Source organism: Eretmochelys imbricata, chromosome 2 (genome assembly GCF_965152235.1).
Source record: "Eretmochelys imbricata isolate rEreImb1 chromosome 2, rEreImb1.hap1, whole genome shotgun sequence".
In the NCBI taxonomy this organism is placed as follows: Eukaryota; Metazoa; Chordata; order Testudines; family Cheloniidae; genus Eretmochelys; species Eretmochelys imbricata.
In genome coordinates this window covers 16,309,021-16,330,192 of record NC_135573.1, presented here as the reverse complement: position 1 = coordinate 16,330,192, position 21,172 = coordinate 16,309,021, and the positions used below count along the sequence as shown (strand labels likewise).

Sequence of the window (21,172 nt, the reverse complement as noted above, 5' to 3'; positions counted from 1 at the left end):
ACTTAGGAGTCTTTGTAAAGTGCTGTGAAGATGAAAAAAACTCCATCTGAGACCGATTCTTCAGTCAAAACCTCAATAGATTTACCTTTACATGCGAAATATAATTAGCAGTGAAAGCCATTTTCCTTGCTCTTTTCTCTCTTTCCTGGTCCAGTTGGTTGTTGAGCTACAAAATATTTTCTCAGGTCCTGAGCTTATTTATTTAATTAGTTGTTTTATTTCTCTTGTTCCATTACATTTCCCCCTTGCTACAGGGCAGTTTGGATAGCTCTTGATGGCAGTGAGCCATTCTGATGGTCTCAGGAATTTGTTGTGCTCAGTGTATTCCTTCTGAGACATGCACTGCATATTAATCTTCCTTTTCATCTCCATTACATTTTCCTTCCTGTCATCTGGACAAAGAATGTAGGCCATACTTACAGGATAGAGGACTGTATCCTCGGAAGCAATGACTCTGAAGAAGATTTGGGGGTGGTGGTGAATAATCAGCTGAACAAGAGGTCCAAGTGTGACGCTTTAGCCAAAAGAGCTATTGTGTTCCAGGTGTATATAAACACTAGAATCTCAAGTGGGAGTAGAGAGATTATTTTGGCCTATATTTGGCACTAGTGTGACCGCTGCTGGAATACTATGTCCAGTTCTGGTTCCACAATTCAAGAAGGATGTTGATAAATTGGAGAGAGTTCCGAGAATGAGCAACAAGAATGATTGATTAAAGAATTAGAAAAGATGCCTTATAATGGTAGATTCAAAGAGTTCAATCTATTTAGCTTAACAAAGAAAGAGGTGACTTGATTAAAGTCTGTAAGTATCTAGATGGGGAACAAATGTTTTATAATGGGATCTTCAGTCTAGCAGAGAAAGGTATAACATGATACAGTGTCTAGAAGTTGAAGCTGGACAAATTCAGACTCAAAATAAGGAGTAAATTTTTCACGGTGTGAGTAAATAACCATTGGAACAAGCGTCATGGTAGATTCTCCATCGTGACCATTTTAAAACCAAGATTGGATATTTTTCTAAAAGGCATGTCTAGGGATTATTTTGGGGAAATTCTGTGGTGAGTATTCAGAAGGTCAGACTGGATAATCACAATGGTCCTTTCTGACCTTGGATTCCATGAATTTGTTGCTTCAGGTTTGCATGTATTGGAGGTCTATAACAGCATTTTTTTCTGGCTGGCAGATAGATGTTTCTTTTTTCTTTGCCATGTCTTAGTTTACTCTTATCTGCATTATCATTACATTGACTAATCCTAATCTATAGAGTATTTTGTGGATATAGTTCTATGTCAATTTGAGGTGATCAGTTGTTGTTCATAATTGAACCTTGATGAGTGTGGCAACAGAAATCTCATGCTTGTCTAAGGTGTTAGTGGAGAAATTAATTTTAAATACAGGCAACTAGTGGCTTTGTGAGCTTGGAAAAGCTTTTAACTTCAGGAGGACAATCTGAGGCCTTTCTATCAGTGCCTTGCCCACAGCGCTGCTGTAAGGGGGCTAGAAGGGGCCAGGCAAGCGGGGAACTTTTCTCCCTGAGCGGAGCCATTAAAACCCCTGCCAAGCACAGACACTAACAGCCACATTACAGGGCTGCCAGAAAGCTCTGTGGGGGGACTGCCACAGAGATCACCAAGAGCTGCCAAAGACCCAGCTCCAGCAAATGCTCTGCACAGTGACAGGAGAGAGACACGCCCAGAGCCGACAGCCTAGCGAGCGCTGTGTTGAGCAGCACAGAGCAGCTAGCCCAGCTCTTGGAGAACAGCCCCCCTCTGGGGGTGGGGGGGTCTTCGCTGCAGAGCCAGGGCTCAGTGCCCAGGTGCGAGCAGCCCCATCACGTGAGCATCCTCCCCGGTGCTGCGCTCCCCTGGGGCGTCACTAGGGCTGCTGGGCCCAGCCCAGGGCTCTGAGCACTGCAGAAAGCCTAGCCACTCGCGGATTCTGTCCTAGCACGACGGCCTCCTGCGCAAGGCAGCCAGCGGGCGGCCAGCCCAGTGACAGGCCTCCCCATTCCTGGGGGGAGAAGAGCCCAAGCACATTCTCTGTCCCATCCCAAGCGTCCCCCACCAGGAATGGCGGCCCCAGCGTTACCTTTTCAAGTGTTCCAGCAGGAAGAGGAAAGTGATGAGGTTGGGATCGGGCAGCGACCGGAGAAGGTGCATCATGCAGTTCTCCTTGGCGGCAGGATCCGAGAGTGCTGGAGACAAGGAGAGAGCCCAGCGAGTGCACACAGCTCAGCCCGGGCTGGGAGGACCCTGTGAGCACTGAGCGGCCCGGAGGCTTCCCGGAGCCCACGAGCCCCAGTTGAGTCTGGCTGGGAGACCCCAGCCTGGGGGTGTGGTGGGGTCACTGGAATGACTCTAAACCTCTCACCTCAAGGCAGGAGCCCTCCCTCAACTAGCAGCCGACCCCCGGGGAAGCCAGTCCCACAACCACCCACTGCAGGGGTCTGGTGCCTTCCTCAGGGGCAGCTGGTGTTGGACCCTGGTTTGACCCCTGGCATCTCAGTAGGAACCAGCCCCCCTCTGCCCGAGCAGGCTGTGGAGGCCTCCCTGCATGGCCCGGGGCAGCATGTGTCTGACTCCCCAGCAGCGTGCTGGGGTTTGGGCTGCTCCATCCTGCTGCAAAGCCCCCACCCCCGGCCTGGGTCTGGAGCTGCAGGCCCAGGCAAGAGCCTTACCTATCCCCTCCATGAAAGCGGGGTACAGCCGGTCTGTGAGGAGGGGCTCGGGGAGCTCTCGGAAGTACAGCTTCAGGGTGCCCGCGATGGCGTTGATGTCTATGTCGCTCAGCATTACCAGGACGTCCTTGTTATCTGCCAGGCGGAAACAGCTCAATGGTTTGAGCATTGGCCTGCTAAACCCAGGGTTGTGAGTTCAATCCTTGAGGGGGCCATTTAGGGATCGGGGCAAAAATCGGGGATTGGTCCTGCTTTGAGCAGGGGGTTGGACTAGATGACCTCCTGAGGTCCCTTCCAACCCTGATATTCTATGATTCTATGACACCATTTTATCAGTCACTTTTGTGTTTGGTGGTGATATGAATTCATGCTAGTTCCCTTTTCCATTTAGAATTTTCTGTAATTTGTATTAAAATTGTTTCAAACAGAGATCAGTCTGAATCAAAAAGGCTGCTAGGTTCACAACTGAATTAGCAGTTCAACCCTTTCTCTCTGATAGGCTCTACCCAAACATTGGTATCCCCAGACTTTGGGGTATCTTTGAGATGCCTATCTCCATGAGGTCGAAGCACCAGACAACAATTAGAGAAAGCATTTAGCATATCCTAAAGGAACAAAGAAAAGGAGTACTTGTGGCACCTTAGAGACTAACAAATTTATTTGAGCATAAGCTTTCTTGAGCTACAGCTCACTTCATCGGATGCATATAGTGGAAAATACAGTGGGGAGATTTATATACACAGAGAACATGAAACAATGGGTGAGAGTGATCAGGTAAGGTGAGCTATTACCAGCAGGAGAGCGGGGGGGAAAAAGCCTTTTGTAGTGATAATCAAGGTGGGCCATTTCCAGCAGTTGACAAGAACCTCTGAGGAACGGTGTGGGGGGGGGGGAATAAACATGGGGAAATAGTTTTACTTTGTGTAATGACCAATCCACTCCCAGTCTTTATTCAAGCCCAAATTAATTGTATCCAGTTTGCAAATTAATTCCAATTCAGCAGTCTCTCGTTGGAGTCTGTTTTTGAAGTTTGTTGAAGAAGTGCCACTTTTAGGTCTGTAATCGAGTGACCAAAGAGATTGAAGTGCTCTCCGACTGGTTTTTGAATGTTGCTATGGGTACCCGCATGGCCCCACAGTATGCCAACATTTTTATGGCTGACTTAGAATAACGCTTCCTCAGCTCTCGTCCCCTAATGCCCCTACTCTACTTGTGCTACATTGATGACATCTTCATCATCTGGACCCATGGAAAAGAAGCCCTTGAGGAATTCCACCATGATTTCAGCAATTTCCATCCTACCATCAACCTCAGCCTGGACCAGTCCACGCAAGACATCCACTTCCTGGACACTACAGTGCTAATAAGCGATGGTCACATAAACACCACCCTATACCGGAAACCTACTGACCACTATGCCTACCTACATGCCTCCAGCTTTCATCCAGACCACACCACACGATCCATTGTCTACAGCCAAGTTCTACTATACAACCGCATTTGCTCCAACCCCTCAGACAGAGACAAACACCTACAGGATCTCTATCAAGCGTTCTTACAACTACAATACCCACTTGCTGAAGTGAAGAAACAGATGGACAGAGCCAGAAGAGTACCCAGAAGTTACCTATTATAGGACAGGCCCAACAAAGAAAATAACAGAACACCACTAGCCATCACCTTCAGCCCCCAACTAAAACCTCTCCAACGCGTCATCAAGGATCTACAACCTATCCTGAAGGATGACCCATCACTGTCACAGATCTTGGGAGACAGGCCAGTCCTTGCTTACAGACAGCCCCCCTACCTGAAGCAAATACTCACCAGCAACCACACAACAAAACCACTAACCCAGGAACCTATCCTTGCAACAAAGCCCGTTGCCAACTGTGTCCACATATCTATTCAGGGGACACCATCATAGGGCCTAATCACATCAGCCACAATATCAGAGGCTCATTCACCTGCACATCTACCAATGTGATATGTGCCAGCAATGCCCCTCTGCCATGTACATTGGACACAAATCAGACATCAAGAATTATAACATTCAAAAACCAGTCGGAGAACGCTTCAATCTCTTTGGTCACTCGAGTACACCTAAAAGTGGCAATTCTTCAAAAAAAAAAAAACTTCAAAAACAGACTCCAAGGAGAGACTGCTGAATTGGAATTAATTTGCAAACTGGATACAATTAACTTAGGCTTGAATAAAGACTGGGAGTGGATGTGTCATTACACAAAGTAAAACTATTTCCCCATATTTATTCCTCCCCCCCCCCACTGTTCCTCACCCGTTCTTGTCCACTGTTGGAAATGGCCCACCTCGATTATCACTACAAAAAGTTGTCCTCCCCGCTCTCCTGCTGGTAATAGCTCACCTTAAGTGATCACTCTCGTTACAGTGTGTATGGTAACACCCATTGTTTCTGTTCTCTATGTATATAAATCTCCTCACTATATTTTCCACTGAATGCATCTGATGAAGTGAGCTGTAGCTCACGAAAGCTTATGCTCAAATAAATTTGTTAGTCTCTAAGGTGCCACAAGTACTCCTTTTCTTTTTGCGAATACAGACTAACACGGCTGCTACTCTGAAACCTGAATCTAGATAGAACAGCACCAAGTTTCAAACTCATATATGGAAGTGTTAGATCCAAGGTTTTGGTTTCTCCCATTTTAGGGGTATAAAGATTGAGTCCAGAGCTGTAGTTTAGATCTGGGGTTTCGTTCAGGCTCTCCTCTTGCCTGGTTAACATGTATAGATTTTAAGCTAGAAAGAGACTATTATGATTGTCTAGTTTGACCTGAATAACACAGGCCACAGAACTGCACCTATTAATTGCTTCATTGAGCATAATTTGTGGTTGAACTAGGGCATATCTTTTAGAAAGACATCCAGGCTTGACAGCTTTATTTTTGCTTTAACCTTTCATCTTTTTTCCTTGCTGTTCACTTTTTGCTTCTCTTAAGAGTATAAACGAGACATAAACCTACTCTGCCTGTTTACATACATGTGATATCAGGCACATACAACTTTCACTCTGTGACTCTACAACAAGAAACAGAGGAGAGAGTTCTAAAAAGTTTTTCTCCTTTTAAAACTTTAAATGGTTTAACTCATCTCTCTGTCATCCTCTGCATTCTGCCCCCCAATGGCTTGCAGATTCTTTATTTCATCTGTAAGTAAAAAAAATAGTTTCTTCCCTTCAGGTTCTTTTTTATTTGTATGATCCCTTCTACATACATTGGAAAACCTCTTTAACAAATGTAACAAATAGGCTGGTGTTCTGAACATACGTGAGAGATGAGTGTCCTGTCTCTTCCAGGATTTTGTTCTTCCTTAATTGATTTTAGATATGTGTCGTGCCTGATTTGCCTGGTTTGGTGCCCATTGAAATGAATCCTCCAGTCCCATGACTATCCCAGACACTCCTACTGGAACATGACAAATGTGAAGAGGAATGAAGGAAGATGGTTGTTATTAAGCTGTCTGTCATTCTGATTTATCACTGGGGCATTCCAGTGAGTTAGTTAATTCACAAGGCAGCATGTTGGCTATAGTCCACATCCACCCTGTGGACTATAGTGGTAATGGCCAATGTTCTACTAGAGTTACTCTTTGGTACAGGTTTAAATTGCTGTCAACACACTGGGCAAGAACAGAAGTGAAATTTTGCACCATATCATTGTCCCAAAATATACATTTGATGGTTTTTGAAGGAGACCTACATCTGGAAAGCAGCTGTGAAATAGCAAGTAAACACACTGTCTGGTAAATGTGTCTGAGGCTCATCTGTGGTGGTGATACTGGTCCGAGTGATCTGAAAGGAAAGATGGTATTACATGATTGCCCAGAAGACAATTAGTCATCTGCTTCATATGCAGACTGTCAGCTGGAAAACTTGCTCTTGGTTTTCTGAAATGCTGAACTCAGAAAGGTATTGTTAACCTATGGGGAGGAAATCTTTGTGTTGTGGTTGTCATGTATACAATAAGTTAGTTGTCTTTAATCCAACAATTACTTTCCTGCCTGGAACTACTTACCAACAATTTCATTACCAGAATTTTTTAATGAAAGCATTACCATATGGTGGCTTTTCCCTGAGTTTTTCAGAGTTTCTGTTAATGTGAATTTTCCTATTTTTGTCTGAAGCCTTTGTTGCATTTCACAATCTGCCCCCACAATTGTGTCTTATTACAGATGGACCTGATCCTCAACATTCACCGTTGGAGTCAGGTCCATCAGAGTTTGATGTGCTCTGGTTTGCGGGTCTTCTTTTAGACCCATCTGAATTAGGACCCTGGTCTAGGTTCCTTGGATTCCAGTCACTGGAGGCTTTAGGTGAACATTTTAAGGGGGCAGTGTTGGTAAACCCTCCTAAGGTGCACATGCGTTCATCAAGGTCTTGCTCCAAAACCCATTGAAGTCAATGGTAAGTCTACTGAAGCTGTGTTCTGCTTATGAACATGTGTATGGATGTCTGAAATGGTAAAGTTTCAGTTGAATTCCATAGAACTAATAATGTTTTTTCCTCTGTAGTTGTTTGTCCTTCAGGCAGCTCCTTTCAGACTGACGAATGCATTCCGTGTCCTCCTGGGTTCTATCAGTTGCAGACAGGAAGCTCCTCATGCATCAGGTGTCCTGTGGGAAAAACTACCATCTCTGCTGGAGCTTTCAGAGCTGATCATTGTAAGTGCCCTGATTATCATCCTGGAGGAATGTCATTCAGTATCTACTTGGTGAGAGCTTTTGAGCTTTCACAGAGCTCTTCTTCAGGTCTGGGCTTACTCTCTCTCTCTCACCAGAAGAAGTTACTCTAATAAAAGATATTACCTCACCTACCTCAGCTCACTTCACTGAAATTTCTAAGGACCTAACCAAAACTTTTCCTTGATAACTGTGCCCTTCTGTAGCACAACTTTTGCCCATAAGGCAGGGATCAATATACTTAGTAATTTGTGTACTAGTAAAATCAACCTGAATTGCCTCTGTTGGCCCACAGACCGATGAAAATAAAAGCAATGATGCCTAAAGGAATGCACAGATTAAATAGGTCAGTTTGTTTTCAGTATCAGCCCTTGCGCAGAAAAGAGAGGAAGCAGAGAGCAGAGGTATGTTGATAACGTGGGGGAAGATATTTGGGTTGAATTGTTGAAGGAGTGACCTTCTGCATTTTGGCTGGTATCTGTTTAGTTTCGAACCTCTATTGAAGTCAAGGAGTTATGCCAGGGTGAATTTGTCCCGTGGTTTTATTCGTATAGGTAGCTCTTTGGGATTGATAAGGAAGAGGGCATATTTCTCATTTATGCTTTTTTCCATTAGTATCACCTTCTGCATTACTCCCCAAAACACATGTGAGGAGACTGATGTTAGAGTAGACTAGCTCCTTGGGAAAACTTCTCTCTCAATACAGATTACTTTCTATGGGTGTATGAACTGGGGGGTTTAGTCAATGCATTCCTTGGGCATTATTGTCACTTAAAGCATGACCCCTTTATCCAGTCAGCTTATGATTAATGAAAAAGTGAGTTGCAATCTCAGACATAAATGCACACTGCTTTCTCATTTTACAAAGCTACTGGGTTTCTTTAATACTCTTAGCTAATTGGGCTATACCAATTTTTGAATAATAATAATAATAATAATTAATAAAATCATACTCTTAAATATATGGGCCTGCCCTCTGTAGGTGAATTTCCTCCTAGTGCCATGGACCAGAGAAAAGCATATGCACTGCTTAAATCCCACTTAAGTCATTTTCTGAAGTAGGAGGTGGGATTCAGCAGCACATTGGCCTAATGCTGGTCCTTTGCACAACAATAAATGTTATGCCTTTGGATTTATTCCCCTTTCTCCTCTAGCTTGCTGTTGGTAGAGTGCTGTCTTTTAAAAAGTGCTGAGGATTTGCTGGGCTGGGTACGGGGAGAAGAGTGAAATCCTGACTGTCATTATGGATTTGTTCCTTTGTGGAGTGCAGGAGACCTTTGGTCACTTCTGAATCACTAAAAGCTCCAGTTAGCACTGGGAAAAGCATTTTAAAATATAAAGCAAAGCTCTTTGCAATTTAGGAATATCTGGGAGGACTTGGTTCTCCAAGAACAGGGAAATAAAAAAAAATAGCAGCAGCAAATTGGTTTGGTGAGATCTTGTGGCTCCTTATGACTGTTCTTGATATTTCAGCTTCCCATTGTAGTTGGCACTGCACAAACACACATAAAAACAAGCTTCCTTCTCTGAAGAACTTGCCTGTGTGGTAGGATCCTAAGGAACCCACCGTAATCTCTCTGTGGCAGGGACTTTGTTTTTGTTCCGTGTTTGTGAATGGTCTGTGGTTTGCACATGGTCCATGACTAGGGCTTTTAGGCTCTACCACAATGCAAATAACAATAAAAATCATTTAAAGTGATGGAATGGCAACTGCGAAATGCTCACTGTAAATGACTTGAGAGAGCCCCTGCCTTCAGGCAGTAATAAGCATCCATTTCTTCTAGAATGTCGTTGTCCTACTCATACACTGAATGCAAGATACATAGTGGCCCAACTCTTCCCTTTCATGTGACAGGTATCACAGATTGTGAGAGAAACAGGCAGGGTTTACAGTGCAGTGAAGATGGACAGTATAGACCTTCCCAGGCTGATCCCATCACTAAGAAATCCTTCTGTGCTGATAGTCTTGGAACGACACTGGACTGGACTGAAACAGACCACCCATTGACAGATTCCCAGTGCCTAGGTAGGTATCAGAAAACTAATTGCATTCACTTTGATCCTATGCAAGTAACTTCTCCTTAACAAAATTCTGGTTTCTAAGGACAGCTGAATCTGAAAGGTTATGGAAATTCACTTAACTATAAGTCTGGTCTCTTGCTCTCTTCCTCATCCCACATGCCTGCCATTCTCCCTGCTGGTGGGTTTATTTACTACACTGGAGAAAACATTATTTTTGAAAGGGAAGGGGGTGAAGTATGTTCATAAGTACCCTTGGATAATTAACAAATTGTTTGTATGAACATCTCTTGTTCTCTGTCTGGTGGAGTCATTACAGTATAATGTAACAGGACCAGGGCAGAGTAAGGATTTCCTAATGTAAACAGCACTCACGGTTGCTCTCATAAGACCTGCTCTGTAGTGTTAGACAAATGAACACATTGTCACTGTTTATTATCAGATTTTGGTACACTTGCTCATGTTGTGTAGTGCCTTACTCCATGAGTGATCCCAGGTAAGTCAGAGGACTGGACTCCAGCATACATAAGGTTAGTTTAATCTGTCCCTTAATGATTAACAATTAGATTTTAATTGATATTTTTAAAAAGTTATTTATAAATGTTGCATTATTGTCAAGATACGACTCTACGGCCACAGACTAGATTGTATACAGCATCCAGAGCAGGAATCTCAAACATAAAATGAAATAAAACAGATGGTCACTATGGAAGGCTAGGAGACAATCCATTAAAAGTTCACAGACAGAGTAGGGAAAAGCAGCATTTCAACATGCTAATCATACCATATATAAGGAGATGTTAATAACTACAGGAAATAATCCATCACACAACCCAAAACTTGCTTGTGGACATTTGCAATCATGTTCCTCAGCCAGAAAGCTTGTACTTCCCCCTCAACCAAAGTGATCAGTTCAGCCTATAATTTTGTAACTCTGAGCTTTATCATGCCATCAATGGTGCAATTAATGAGGATCACTACTTAAAAGATGATGGCATGGTACTGTCTTCTACCAGTAATTTGGTAACACATTTTTGGTATATGTTGAATGAAAGATGTATGAAATGAAAATTTTCAGTAGTGAAGGAATTGACAGAACAATTTCATAGAATCATAGAAACATAGGACTGGAAGGGACCCTCGAGAGGTCATCTAGTCCAGTCCCCTGAACTCCTGGCAGGTCTAAGTATTATCTAGACTATTCCTGGCAGGTGTTTGTCTAACCTGCTCTTAAAATCTCGAATGATGGAGATTCCACAACCTCCCTAGGCAATTTATTCCAGCGCTTAACCACCCTGACAGTTCGGAAGTTTTTCCTAATGTCCAACCTAAACCTCCCTTGCTGCAATTTAAGCCCATTGCTTCTTGTCCTATCCTCAGAGGTTAAAAAGAACAAATTTTCTCCCTCCTCCTTGTAACAACCTTTTATGTACTTGAAATCTGTTATCATGTCCCCCTTCAGTCTTCTCTTCTACATGGTAAACAAACCCAATTTTTTCAATCTTCCCTCATAGGACATGTTTTCTAGACCTTTTAATAATTTTTGTTGCTCTTCTCTGGACTTTCTCTAATTTCTCCACATCTTTCCTGAAATGTGGTGCTATTTTCAGTCCTGCAGCCCAAGCCTTGCAAGCCTGAGTCAACTGACCTGGGCTCAGACTTGGTGCTGCAGGTTTTTCTCTGTGGTGTAGAAATACCCTCACACACCTAGACAGTTATAAAATCACTGCTGCTTAAGCAGTTCTGATTCCATCCAGTAGAGGCCAGTAGCTGATATGTGTACTAGCTTTACACATTATCAACTAGGAGAGCTAGCTAATTTTTTTCAAATTTCAAAATGCTGACGCTTCAAAACTTTAAAATTCAGGAAAAATGTCAATGGCATTTTCATAAAATCCCCCTGATTTCTGAGCAACTCTAGAACTTGTTGATTTTTTTTTGGCAATTTCAACCATATTTTGCATTTCAAAAAAATTCCAATTTTTTAGTTAAAAAAAAAGGGGGAGGGGGGAATGTGGGTGCTTTTACTTTTTCCATCCTGAGCAGCTCCATTAACTATATTGTAGAATGGGACATAATTGTGTAATCTGGGGTGGCTGATACTGCTTTGAGAGAAGATTGATAGTGGAAGGGGGTGGATAAGATTGACCCAATAGCTCTTCTCTCTTTCTAAGTTATCTGTCTTCTGGGGGAAAAAATCTCCTTCTTAAAATAGAAAGTGATAAATTATAACAAAATCTAGGCCCACCTGGGGTGTCCTCATTCCCCCTATGTTGCAAACTATGGGCACTCAGAATTGTATGGCAACAGCATGGATGGAATCTACATCTTCCTCCGCCAAGAGTATAGATGCCTATCATTTGAATTAAAAAGGAATCTTCATTAACAGTTATCAGAACAGGGCCTATGAGACACAGCTGTGCAATTCTATTTCCATCCTGACAGTGATGAACAACCAACAGCAAATTCATTAATGTTAGGGCTGGTTGAACGTTTTTCATTATGCAGGGTTTTTTTGACAGAAAATATATTTTTGAAAAAAAACCATAAAATTTTCAGTTTTCAACATTTTTTATTTCAATTTTTTTTCATGAAACAAAGTATTTAATTTTTAAAAACGTTTTTGTGTCTAGGGTTTTTTTTGTCCCACTGCTCCCTAATGTTTTTTTTTACCTCTCTCCCTTTTCCTGTGGAAGTTTTTTCTTTTTAATTTTTTTAAAGAGAAAATGGGAAGCTCCTTCCCCAGGGAAAAAGACATTAAACAAACCTCTAACATTTTCATCCAAAAATGAAAATCCTTCATGAACATTTTCAAACAAAATTTTAAAAATGTAGTTTATTTTGACTTTTTCCTGAAAATTGAAATCTGTTTAAGTTTTGTTTCTTTAACCAGCCATAAAGACAGCAGTCATTCAGCCTGTGCATTTGAATAGAAGGAATTAACTGTTCTGCATTGAATGGTTTTGGCATCGCACTTTAAGAAGGAAAACTTTTCTCCCCCATCTTACCCCGCTCAATCCCCTGCCTTTCAGCCCTCTTCCCAGCCTCGTTAAAGTGCAGGATTTTTTGGTGTTCTGTTTTTGGCTTACTCCTTTGTTCTTTCCAAGCAGAAAATGACAGTTTTATCAAAAGCACCTGTTGACTCAGCTTTGACAACAACAAACATTTGTTGTCAATTAGCGCTGGCTGTTTTGCTTTAAGAGGACAAATGATTGTTTTAAAAATTGATCCTCAGCTTTTATTCTGTGGTTTATCCAGACATTTCTGGACAAGAGCTCGGCTCTTGGATCCTGGTGTAACATCTCTTCTTCGCTATTCCACTCAGATGTGCAGGGGAATGAGAGCTGAGCCTGCAGCTACTCCATGCAGAGAGCTCTAGGGGCTGAGTACAGCTCAGGATGCCTGGTTGCTTTGGCTGTGTTAGACCCAGGGGAGGCTCTATTGACAGTCAGTCTGAAACCTCCCCTCGGTTGGTGGTCGGCCAAGGAAAGGAGGTGGTCAGGCCACATGGGTCAGCTCATCCCCTACACTCCCGGAGAGACCTTAGCGGATACTATGGGCCAGAAGTCAATGCTGCTGTACTGATTTACACCCTCTGAGGATATCTCCCCACTCCCACGCCGGTGGAAACCCAAAGGGAGGATACATTTCACCAGGTCACAAGGGAATTAGCTGGCATGAGAACCAGACTATAATTTAAACCTCTTGGAGCTGTAGTCTGACCTCCGCCCCGCCCCTTGTCGAGTGGCTGAAGGATTTGCAAGGATCCAAGAGGAGAAGTTTTTGCTCTCTCCAAATCTTTGCGTGTTGGTCCAATTTATGCTCTTAGTGACGCTAAGGTAAATCTGTAGTAACTCTGTTACCCTTTGTGTTTCATGTCATCACAAGAAAGAAGTAAAAACATCAGTCACAGCACTTTTCAATCTACCCCATCCAAGGGTATTACCAACCTGCTGGTGACTTTTCTTCTAACATCACTCTCTCCATTTAGCTCGTATTCCCTGTACTGTAATAGAATCTCTGCTAATGACCAAAGAAAGTCAGGATATTCCACACAGACTTCCACATTCAGTTTTCCCTTGCTTCAGAACTTGCTGTTGTACTGGAGACCATTTCTGGGGTATTTGCTTTAGCAAAGTGGCTTTGTGTAGCAAAATGATTTGGACTCTGCTTCCATGACAAGATTGCATTATTTGGAGTTGTTATATATCCAGCATGACTAATTAAATTGTCTTGTTTTCCTTTCCTCCTCTCAAGGACAAATATGACAATCAGGTTTTATTTTAGGGTCATGTTCAGTTGGAGGAAAAGAAAAGAAGCGTTTATTTTTCACTTTTCCATCTACATGGGAATAAATCTGGCTTTGATGAACCAAAAACCTACCAGGTTTGGAGGGATGCTATCCAGGCTTTCTTTTTTTTCCCCCCTTTTAAAAAAAAAATCACAAGTGAATTTATGGCTTTGAAAAGTGATTAACTGGCACTGCTACAGACTGTAATCGCTGATTTACAGTGCAAGCACATCTCTCACCTGGAGGGACCTGGATAGGTCCATCAATGGGTGACAGGGGACGGATCACTGGATGATATCCTGTTCTGTTCATTCCCTCTGAAGCACCTGGCATTGGCCACTGTCAGCAGACAAGATACTGGGCTAGATGGACCTTTGGTCTGACCCAGTATGGCCATTCTTATGATCTTCACTCAGAGAAAAGGTAGCTCCCTTTCGGTGTATTCTTTAACATCCGAGAATAACAACAGGGAAGATGCCTGGTTCTCTGATGGGCCCAGTTGCATGCTAAGGGCCACATTCAGATTTGACACACACAATATTGTAAATTTATCTCACATTAAATTAATTGGACTCAGTTAAACTCCCTTTGAGCTTCTGACTGATCTTTAAAGGAAACTAATCTTACATGCCAAGGAGACAAAGAGAGTTATAACAAGATATAAATTAATTCTTATTATTAATTATATTGCAGTAACTTCTAGAGGCTCCAAGTGAGATTGAGCCCCATGGTGCAAGACACAGTGTGTGGTGAGAGAGACTCCTTACCCTAAATATCTTACACTCAAAGGGGACTACAATCTTCTCTGTACGTTTGAGGTTTGTCTCAGCCAGTGAAAGTGGTCACATTTAGGTTGGGTGGTTGCAGATCCTACGTACACACAATGTGCCAGATTAATAACCTTATTCATTAACTCCTTGGCTCCCTTTTCTCTACTCAGCCCAACAGTAAAATGAATGCTTATCCCCAAATAGAGCTCACAGTTTGCATAAACCTGAAGATTGAAAAGCAAGAAGTCACCTTCTTGCCCATTTATGGCCTCGTTCTAATACATTCTGCTCCAAACAGAGACCTGGCCCTGAGCATCTAATATCTCCAAGGAGAGTTCTGCAACAGTTTGTTTCAGACGCTTTTTCATTTTTTCTGATTGTTTCACAGAAACCTGATATTGTTTGTCCATTTAACTTACGAATCCTTCCCCCTACACACCGTGAGTTTTCTTTTTTTAAGTAAAGTCTGTGTTGAGTTTCTCTGGAAACTGAGGAGCAATGGAAATAACATGCAGGAGACTTGACCATGCTCTCTGCCTTTTAGTGCTCAGAAAATTTGAAAGAGTTCCTGAATCCAAACTGATCTATGGTGCAGAAGACGCTAGGATCCTTCACTCAGAAACCATCCAAGGAGACTCCCAGAGTGCACTCTTGCAGTGCATTTCAGGTAAGGGATGGCTCTCAGCAAATGTGTGTGGCATATGGTGGAGGTCACCAAAGAAGACAGCTTTCAAGGACTGAATTTACTGCTATGCTTTAGCCTAGCATTGTCTGCCTTTCCGTTCAGCAGCAAATTCACTGTGGGAGGATCAGTGTTTGTTGACCTTCCTCTCATATCAGAGAGGACGTCTCTGTCTGTGAATGGTTTCAGAGTAACAGCCGTGTTAGTCTGTATTCGCAAAAAGAAAAGGAGTACTTGTGGCACCTTAGAGACTAACCAATTTATTTGCGCATAAGCTTTCGTGAGCTACAGCTCACTTCATCGGATGCATACCGTGGAAACTGCAGAAGAGATTATATACACAGAGACCATGAAACAATACCTCCTCCCACCCCACTCTCCTGCTGGTAATAGCTTATCTAAAGTGTGAATGTGCTTTCAATTACCATGTGGCCTTGGACAAGTCATTAATGGTCTGACTTTCAGAAATGCTAAATGCTCATAATTCATGTTGACTATGGCTGGACACTATGGGTTTCAGTACCCCTAAAAATCAGACCACTCACCTCTCTGTACATTGGCTCTGTACATTACCGATAAAATAGGGAAAAACCATCCTTGTTTACCTCACAGGGACATTGTGAGTTTTAATATTCATGCATGATCACCTCTATTTGCACTGCAAGTAGTCCTTTGATCACCTCATGTGTCCTAACTTTGGGGCTAATTCAAAGCCCATTGAAACCAACTGGGAATCTTTTCGTTGATGTTAGTGGCCTTTGGATCAGGCCCTTTTATGTTTGGAAATGAGGGAGTTAGAAGGCAGAAAGAGATAGGAGAGTGTTTTAAAATCATGCAGGAAAGTGAATACAACATCAGCAGGGGTGGCAGTGAGGAGGAGAGGCACAGAAAGGGAGGTGGAGGGGGACAGTGGCTGAGCAGCAAAAAGGATCCTGGTCTGGAGGCACTTGGCATGTGTTTCAGCCCCAGAAAGTGTGGTGAGACTAGTCACACAGCTTGGATAGAGAATTCTGACTACTGAAAAAATGTGCCAAACCATTCAGGGCTGCAACACACTATGCACAAAATGTTCATTGAACAACTTCCAGTAACAGTCTTTCACTAGTCTCTTGGCAGGCAATAAGCGGAGAAAGAAAAAGGGGCTAAATTCAATGGAGAAATAGTTATCCAGGAATCCTTTGACCAGCTTTGGTTTCTTGAGCAAAGGCCACAGCACTCTTACAAGCCAGGCTCATTACCTTACATACCAACTCTCAATCAAGATAGTTTGTCCTCCAGCTCAATCATGAGTAACTAAAGCCTGGTCTATATCCCTGGGAGCAGGTTATCCCATATCTGCCTGCTGCTGGGTTTCTTGCACCTTCCTCTGCAGCAGCGGGAACCGGCCACTGTCGGAGACGGACTACTGGACTAGGTAGACATGGGGGGGTCTGATCCAGTCTGGAAATTCCTGTTTCTTTTACACATTGCACTAGTTTAACTAAAGGTGTGATTTTTAACTGATTTAGCTAAACTGCTGCAAAACTTGTGTGGAGACTTAAATCAATTTGTACCTGGCTTATGGCAATTTAGCTCAAGGAGCTTCGTGACCCAGTGACGCTAACTTGATATAAGCTAAATTTAAAGTGATTTAAGTGTGTCCAAACAGGGTTTTGCAGCAGTTTAGTTAAATTGGTATAAATTGATTTAAAAACCTGTTTTAGTTAAACTGGTGCAAGTTGTAATATAGCTGAGGGCTAGAGTTCAAATCCAGTAAAAGGAGTCTTTATGTATATAGAAGACATAGCTATCAGCCAGCTGGAAACATGTGGCTTTGTGTAAACGAAATGGTGAACCTTTACATTTCTTTCATGCTTTCAGATTGTGAGACGGATGAGTCATGTGGCTTTATCACAGTATCTGCTCCAGGTTCTGAGGTGCTGTGTGAACTGCACAGTGCTGCTGAAACCAACTTCAACTGTACCACTTCTGGACTGGTAAATAATGACACTTCTTTAAAATGCATAGCCTGGACAATATCTGATAGCCAGTATGAGAACCCATTGTCAGAATGCCAGGGAGTTTCCTGACTGTTTAGATGTTGTGTTCTATTATGGTAATGGTGAAGTGCTGGTGGGTTAGCAAAGAAATGAGAGTCAAGGTTTTCCAAAAGTGATTTTTGGGTGCCTCTGTGTTTGGTTGCGACACCTTAAAGAGGCTTGATTTTTAGAAAGTGCTGGACAAACACCCACTAGAAATCAGGTCCCTTTAAGGAGCTTTGATTTCAGCACCCTAAAATGGAGGTACCCAAAATCATTAGTCACTTTTGAACATTTTGGAAACAGCAGAGTGCTCTCTAATTCCTGCATCCCTGTCACGAATAGCATCCCCCCAATATTGCGTCAGAGTATCAGTAAAACCGACAGTGAGATGAATTGACCTGTCCAGAGTGTCACACTGAGTCAGTGGTAGAGTCAGGAATAAAACACAGCAATCTGGGCTCCAAATCTCCTGTTCTAACTCCTGGACAGCACTGCCTGCCCTTATTGCATGTGAAATAAGAAAACTAATCTTAAATTTGCTGGAATGCAACCTATACAGGTCTTTCCTAGAAGATGTTTGCCTCCCCTGAGCTGATCTGCTACAACTCCAACCAAATCACCATTCACAAACTCCCATTCTTCAAAGATCTAGGCTATGCGAACACTGAAACAGATAATCGTGTCACTTGTCAGATCTTTGTCCATTCCTACAGTCCAGGGTCTTGAGCTCGATGGCATTTTGCCACTTTCTTAAGGCAACTCATTGTTTATGAAACTACGTTGTCATTGTTAATACGGTAGAGTAGCATCAAAGAATTATGCCCTGAGCTGATGGAATTGTGATCAAACAGCAGAACTAGAGGGCCCCAGGGAGTTGTGGAAACTATGAACAGTATATACTAATTCATCATCCTCATAAGCTTGAATAGACTGTATTTTCCCGGCTATGAATTAAAGCACCTTTATAGTGTCTCTGTCTGTCTCAGATGAAAGGTGTTATGGGAAATTCTGATGCCACTAGCATTGCTAATCTTAGCTGCCTGCTTAAAGTGAGGAACCCAGAGAAGGATGAAGTGACCGTGTATCTGAAAAAAGGTAGGTACTGAACCTCCACTGATAGGTCAGTTGTCTAGAAAAGTGAAAAACGGACCCTGCCAACAGTTAGGCCTCAACTCCATAAGGATATGAGTCTTTGCAGGGTCAGGCACCGAATAGCAGCACGACAACCTCCGTCACTCTTCCAGAAATAACGGATAAAGGTTTTTTGATTCTATTAAGATTTATTTTCTTGTAGTGTGATTTATATATAGGGAGCTTGAGTGGGTTTTTTTACCATCCTCTGGGGTGCTGAGCAGGAGTTTAGGATCAGGTGGGTATGTCCCACACCATTAGTTCCTTGGAACTGCAATGTGGGGCTGGGGGAGGAGGGTGAGAGGGCAGGGGCAGATGAGAAGAGTAGAAAGGCTTTGGTCATTCTTAGCCTATTCTCTTACTTCTGTGTTTCTGTATGGTGGGGAGTCTTTAGTTAGCCTAGGTTTTCTGAATATTTATTAATTACAGAAATCCGACACAATATTATAAAGAATCATATTCAAAATTAAAATCTTGTTCTAATTTTTCCTCCTTAGTAAAACCTTAGATCATTAAAATGGAATTTGCTTTTCACCATTTATGCTCTATACATTTGGCATTTCTCCTGGCTTGGGCAGTAATACTAGGCTGGTCAGTTTTTAAACTATTATTAATATTATTAATTAGTATTACTGTAACACCTCGTCTTAGATCAGAACCCCATTGTGCTAGGTGCTGTATAAACACAACATTCAGGGGAATGTTCAAATTTTTTAAAATGTCATCAAAATTTCAACAATATCACAAAAATATTTCTATTCAGATTAGATTTAGCAAAACCATTTTTATAATATCAAAATATTGGGGCCTAAAACTCAACATTGTTCACCTTTTAAGCAACTACAAAATGTTATAAGAATTATCAACATTGGCTGAAATGCATAGCAACATGTGGGCATGTAGAATTACTATGTTATGTAGTGCCTCATTTCATATCTCAGGATCAGCTAATGCTCTGTTGTAAGTGTGACTGAAGGTGATTATATCTGAAAGTTTCTAGGTTGATTATTTTAATTATATTATTTCCTCAAATTTTCAGGTCAAGACAGCACAAAGATAATTATTTTAACAAAATAAATGCAGCCAAACCAACCAAACAAAAACAAACCCAAAGCCCTACAAAAAACACATTTAATAGGGCACCTTTGATGCCTTTTCCTTTACAGTTTGAGTCAATCTTTAATGTCAAACATGAACATCTAAATGAATCACACAAAATTTGCACCTGCACCTCTTGCTTAAAAATATCCATTTCTGTGGAGAGAGAGTACACACACAATCTTGTGGATAAGCACCCCCATTCAAACCTGTCTCCCTTAATGTCTCATCAGAAGGAACTCTAGAATCTGCTTGGAGCAGAAATACAGATTTTTCACAAAAAGAAAGTTCTTGGCAAAAACAAGTTGTATTTGATGTGTCACTTCATTGTGTCTGTTGTAGAACTGCATTGTTTGGCTATCTTGGCTCATTTTGACACAAATTGTGATACTCTTACACTGAGAAATACCTTGCTCCCCAGGTAATCTCATTGACTTCAACAGGACTTACTCATGGTGTAAGGTACCATTCAGCCACACAATATTATCTGTCCTATGTGTTTTTTGTTCATGTGGGTTTTTTGTTCACTCCTTGCACAAACTCCAAAGCTCAAAACAAACCATCCCAAATGGCAGAGTTCTACTAGGCCTGGGTCCAAAACATCTCCTTTCACTATTTCATTTGATTTCTATCAGAAATTGTAAACTGAGCTCAGACTTGCTCAAAATTAAGCCAAGTCCCACTTGAACCTGGGCAGAGACTTCTGCCTTGCATCTTGGTGTTTTAGACTATCTGAGATTTGAGAAAGATCATAGTAGCCTGAATATGTAATCCTGTTGGTGAATTTAGTGTGAGTTTCAGATTTGTAATGAAACTTAAAGGCCAGAACGATTTTGCTATGTTGGGCTTTTATTATAAAACATAGAGCCAGCTTAGGTCTGGAGATATTCTGCGGCTATTGCTTTGCCTCCTGCACTTGTTGGAACACTCATTTCTTTTTCTTCCTGTTCTGTTCAGGACAAGAATTCACCATATCTGGTCTCAAGATCTTTGAACTGACGGATTTTCAGAATGTGCTCTCTGGCGTGTACAGCTCAGTGGTTCTTTCAGCAGCTGGCACGTCTTTGACAGACGTTCATCTCTTCTGCCGTCAGGCTTGCAGCCAGGATCCTTGCTGTGATGGCTTTATCCTCAGCCATGTTGTACTTGATGGAGGTAATATTGTTCAAACTGCAAAGGCAAAATATTATCCCATACAATGGGAAACTTAACAGAAGCAAACCACTGGGTGCAATTCATGCCTGTGTAGAGGGCCAATGTTATGCCTATGTGCAACTTAAATCCTATTGGCCTAATTGAGACTTAAGTGGCGCATAGACCTTGGGCTGCCCTTTGTCCAGGGGTGAATCTCACTCCATCATGTGGGCAGGCAGAATGTCTAAACACTGGATGTCTATGGTAGTAATCCCCTTTCTATATTTGTATACATCTTTAAAATGGCATATACTGCAATAATGAGGGTTATCAGCAAGTTTGCCAGAAGTGGGTACTTGTATGTTGATGGGGGAATTAAAATATAATATGAAATGTTTAAAATATAAAGACAGGTTTCAGAGTAACAGCCGTGTTAGTCTGTATTTGCAAAAAGAAAAGGAGTACTTGTGGCACCTTAGAGACTAACCAATTTATTTGAGCATAAATTTTCCACGGTATGCATCTGATGAAGTGAGCTGTAGCTCACGAAAGCTTATGCTCAAATAAATTGGTTAGTCTCTAAGGTGCCACAAGTGCTCCTTTTCTTTTTAAAATATAAACTGATTACCTTTTTCTA

The 21,172-nt window shown here is 42.1% G+C and overlaps 1 protein-coding gene across 1 annotated transcript in view; it reads left to right on the top strand.

Annotated features, from left to right (window-relative positions):
* The window catches only part of TG (thyroglobulin), a 209,669-nt gene that overhangs the window by 53,787 nt on the left and 134,710 nt on the right, over window positions 1-21,172 (top strand). The window contains exons 21-26 of the mRNA XM_077811405.1: window positions 7,222-7,371; window positions 9,245-9,415; window positions 15,014-15,136; window positions 17,012-17,127; window positions 18,159-18,267; window positions 20,359-20,556. Of these exons, the coding sequence (XP_077667531.1) occupies window positions 7,222-7,371; window positions 9,245-9,415; window positions 15,014-15,136; window positions 17,012-17,127; window positions 18,159-18,267; window positions 20,359-20,556 (867 nt within the window). The remainder of the gene's footprint in view (window positions 1-7,221; window positions 7,372-9,244; window positions 9,416-15,013; window positions 15,137-17,011; window positions 17,128-18,158; window positions 18,268-20,358; window positions 20,557-21,172) is intronic.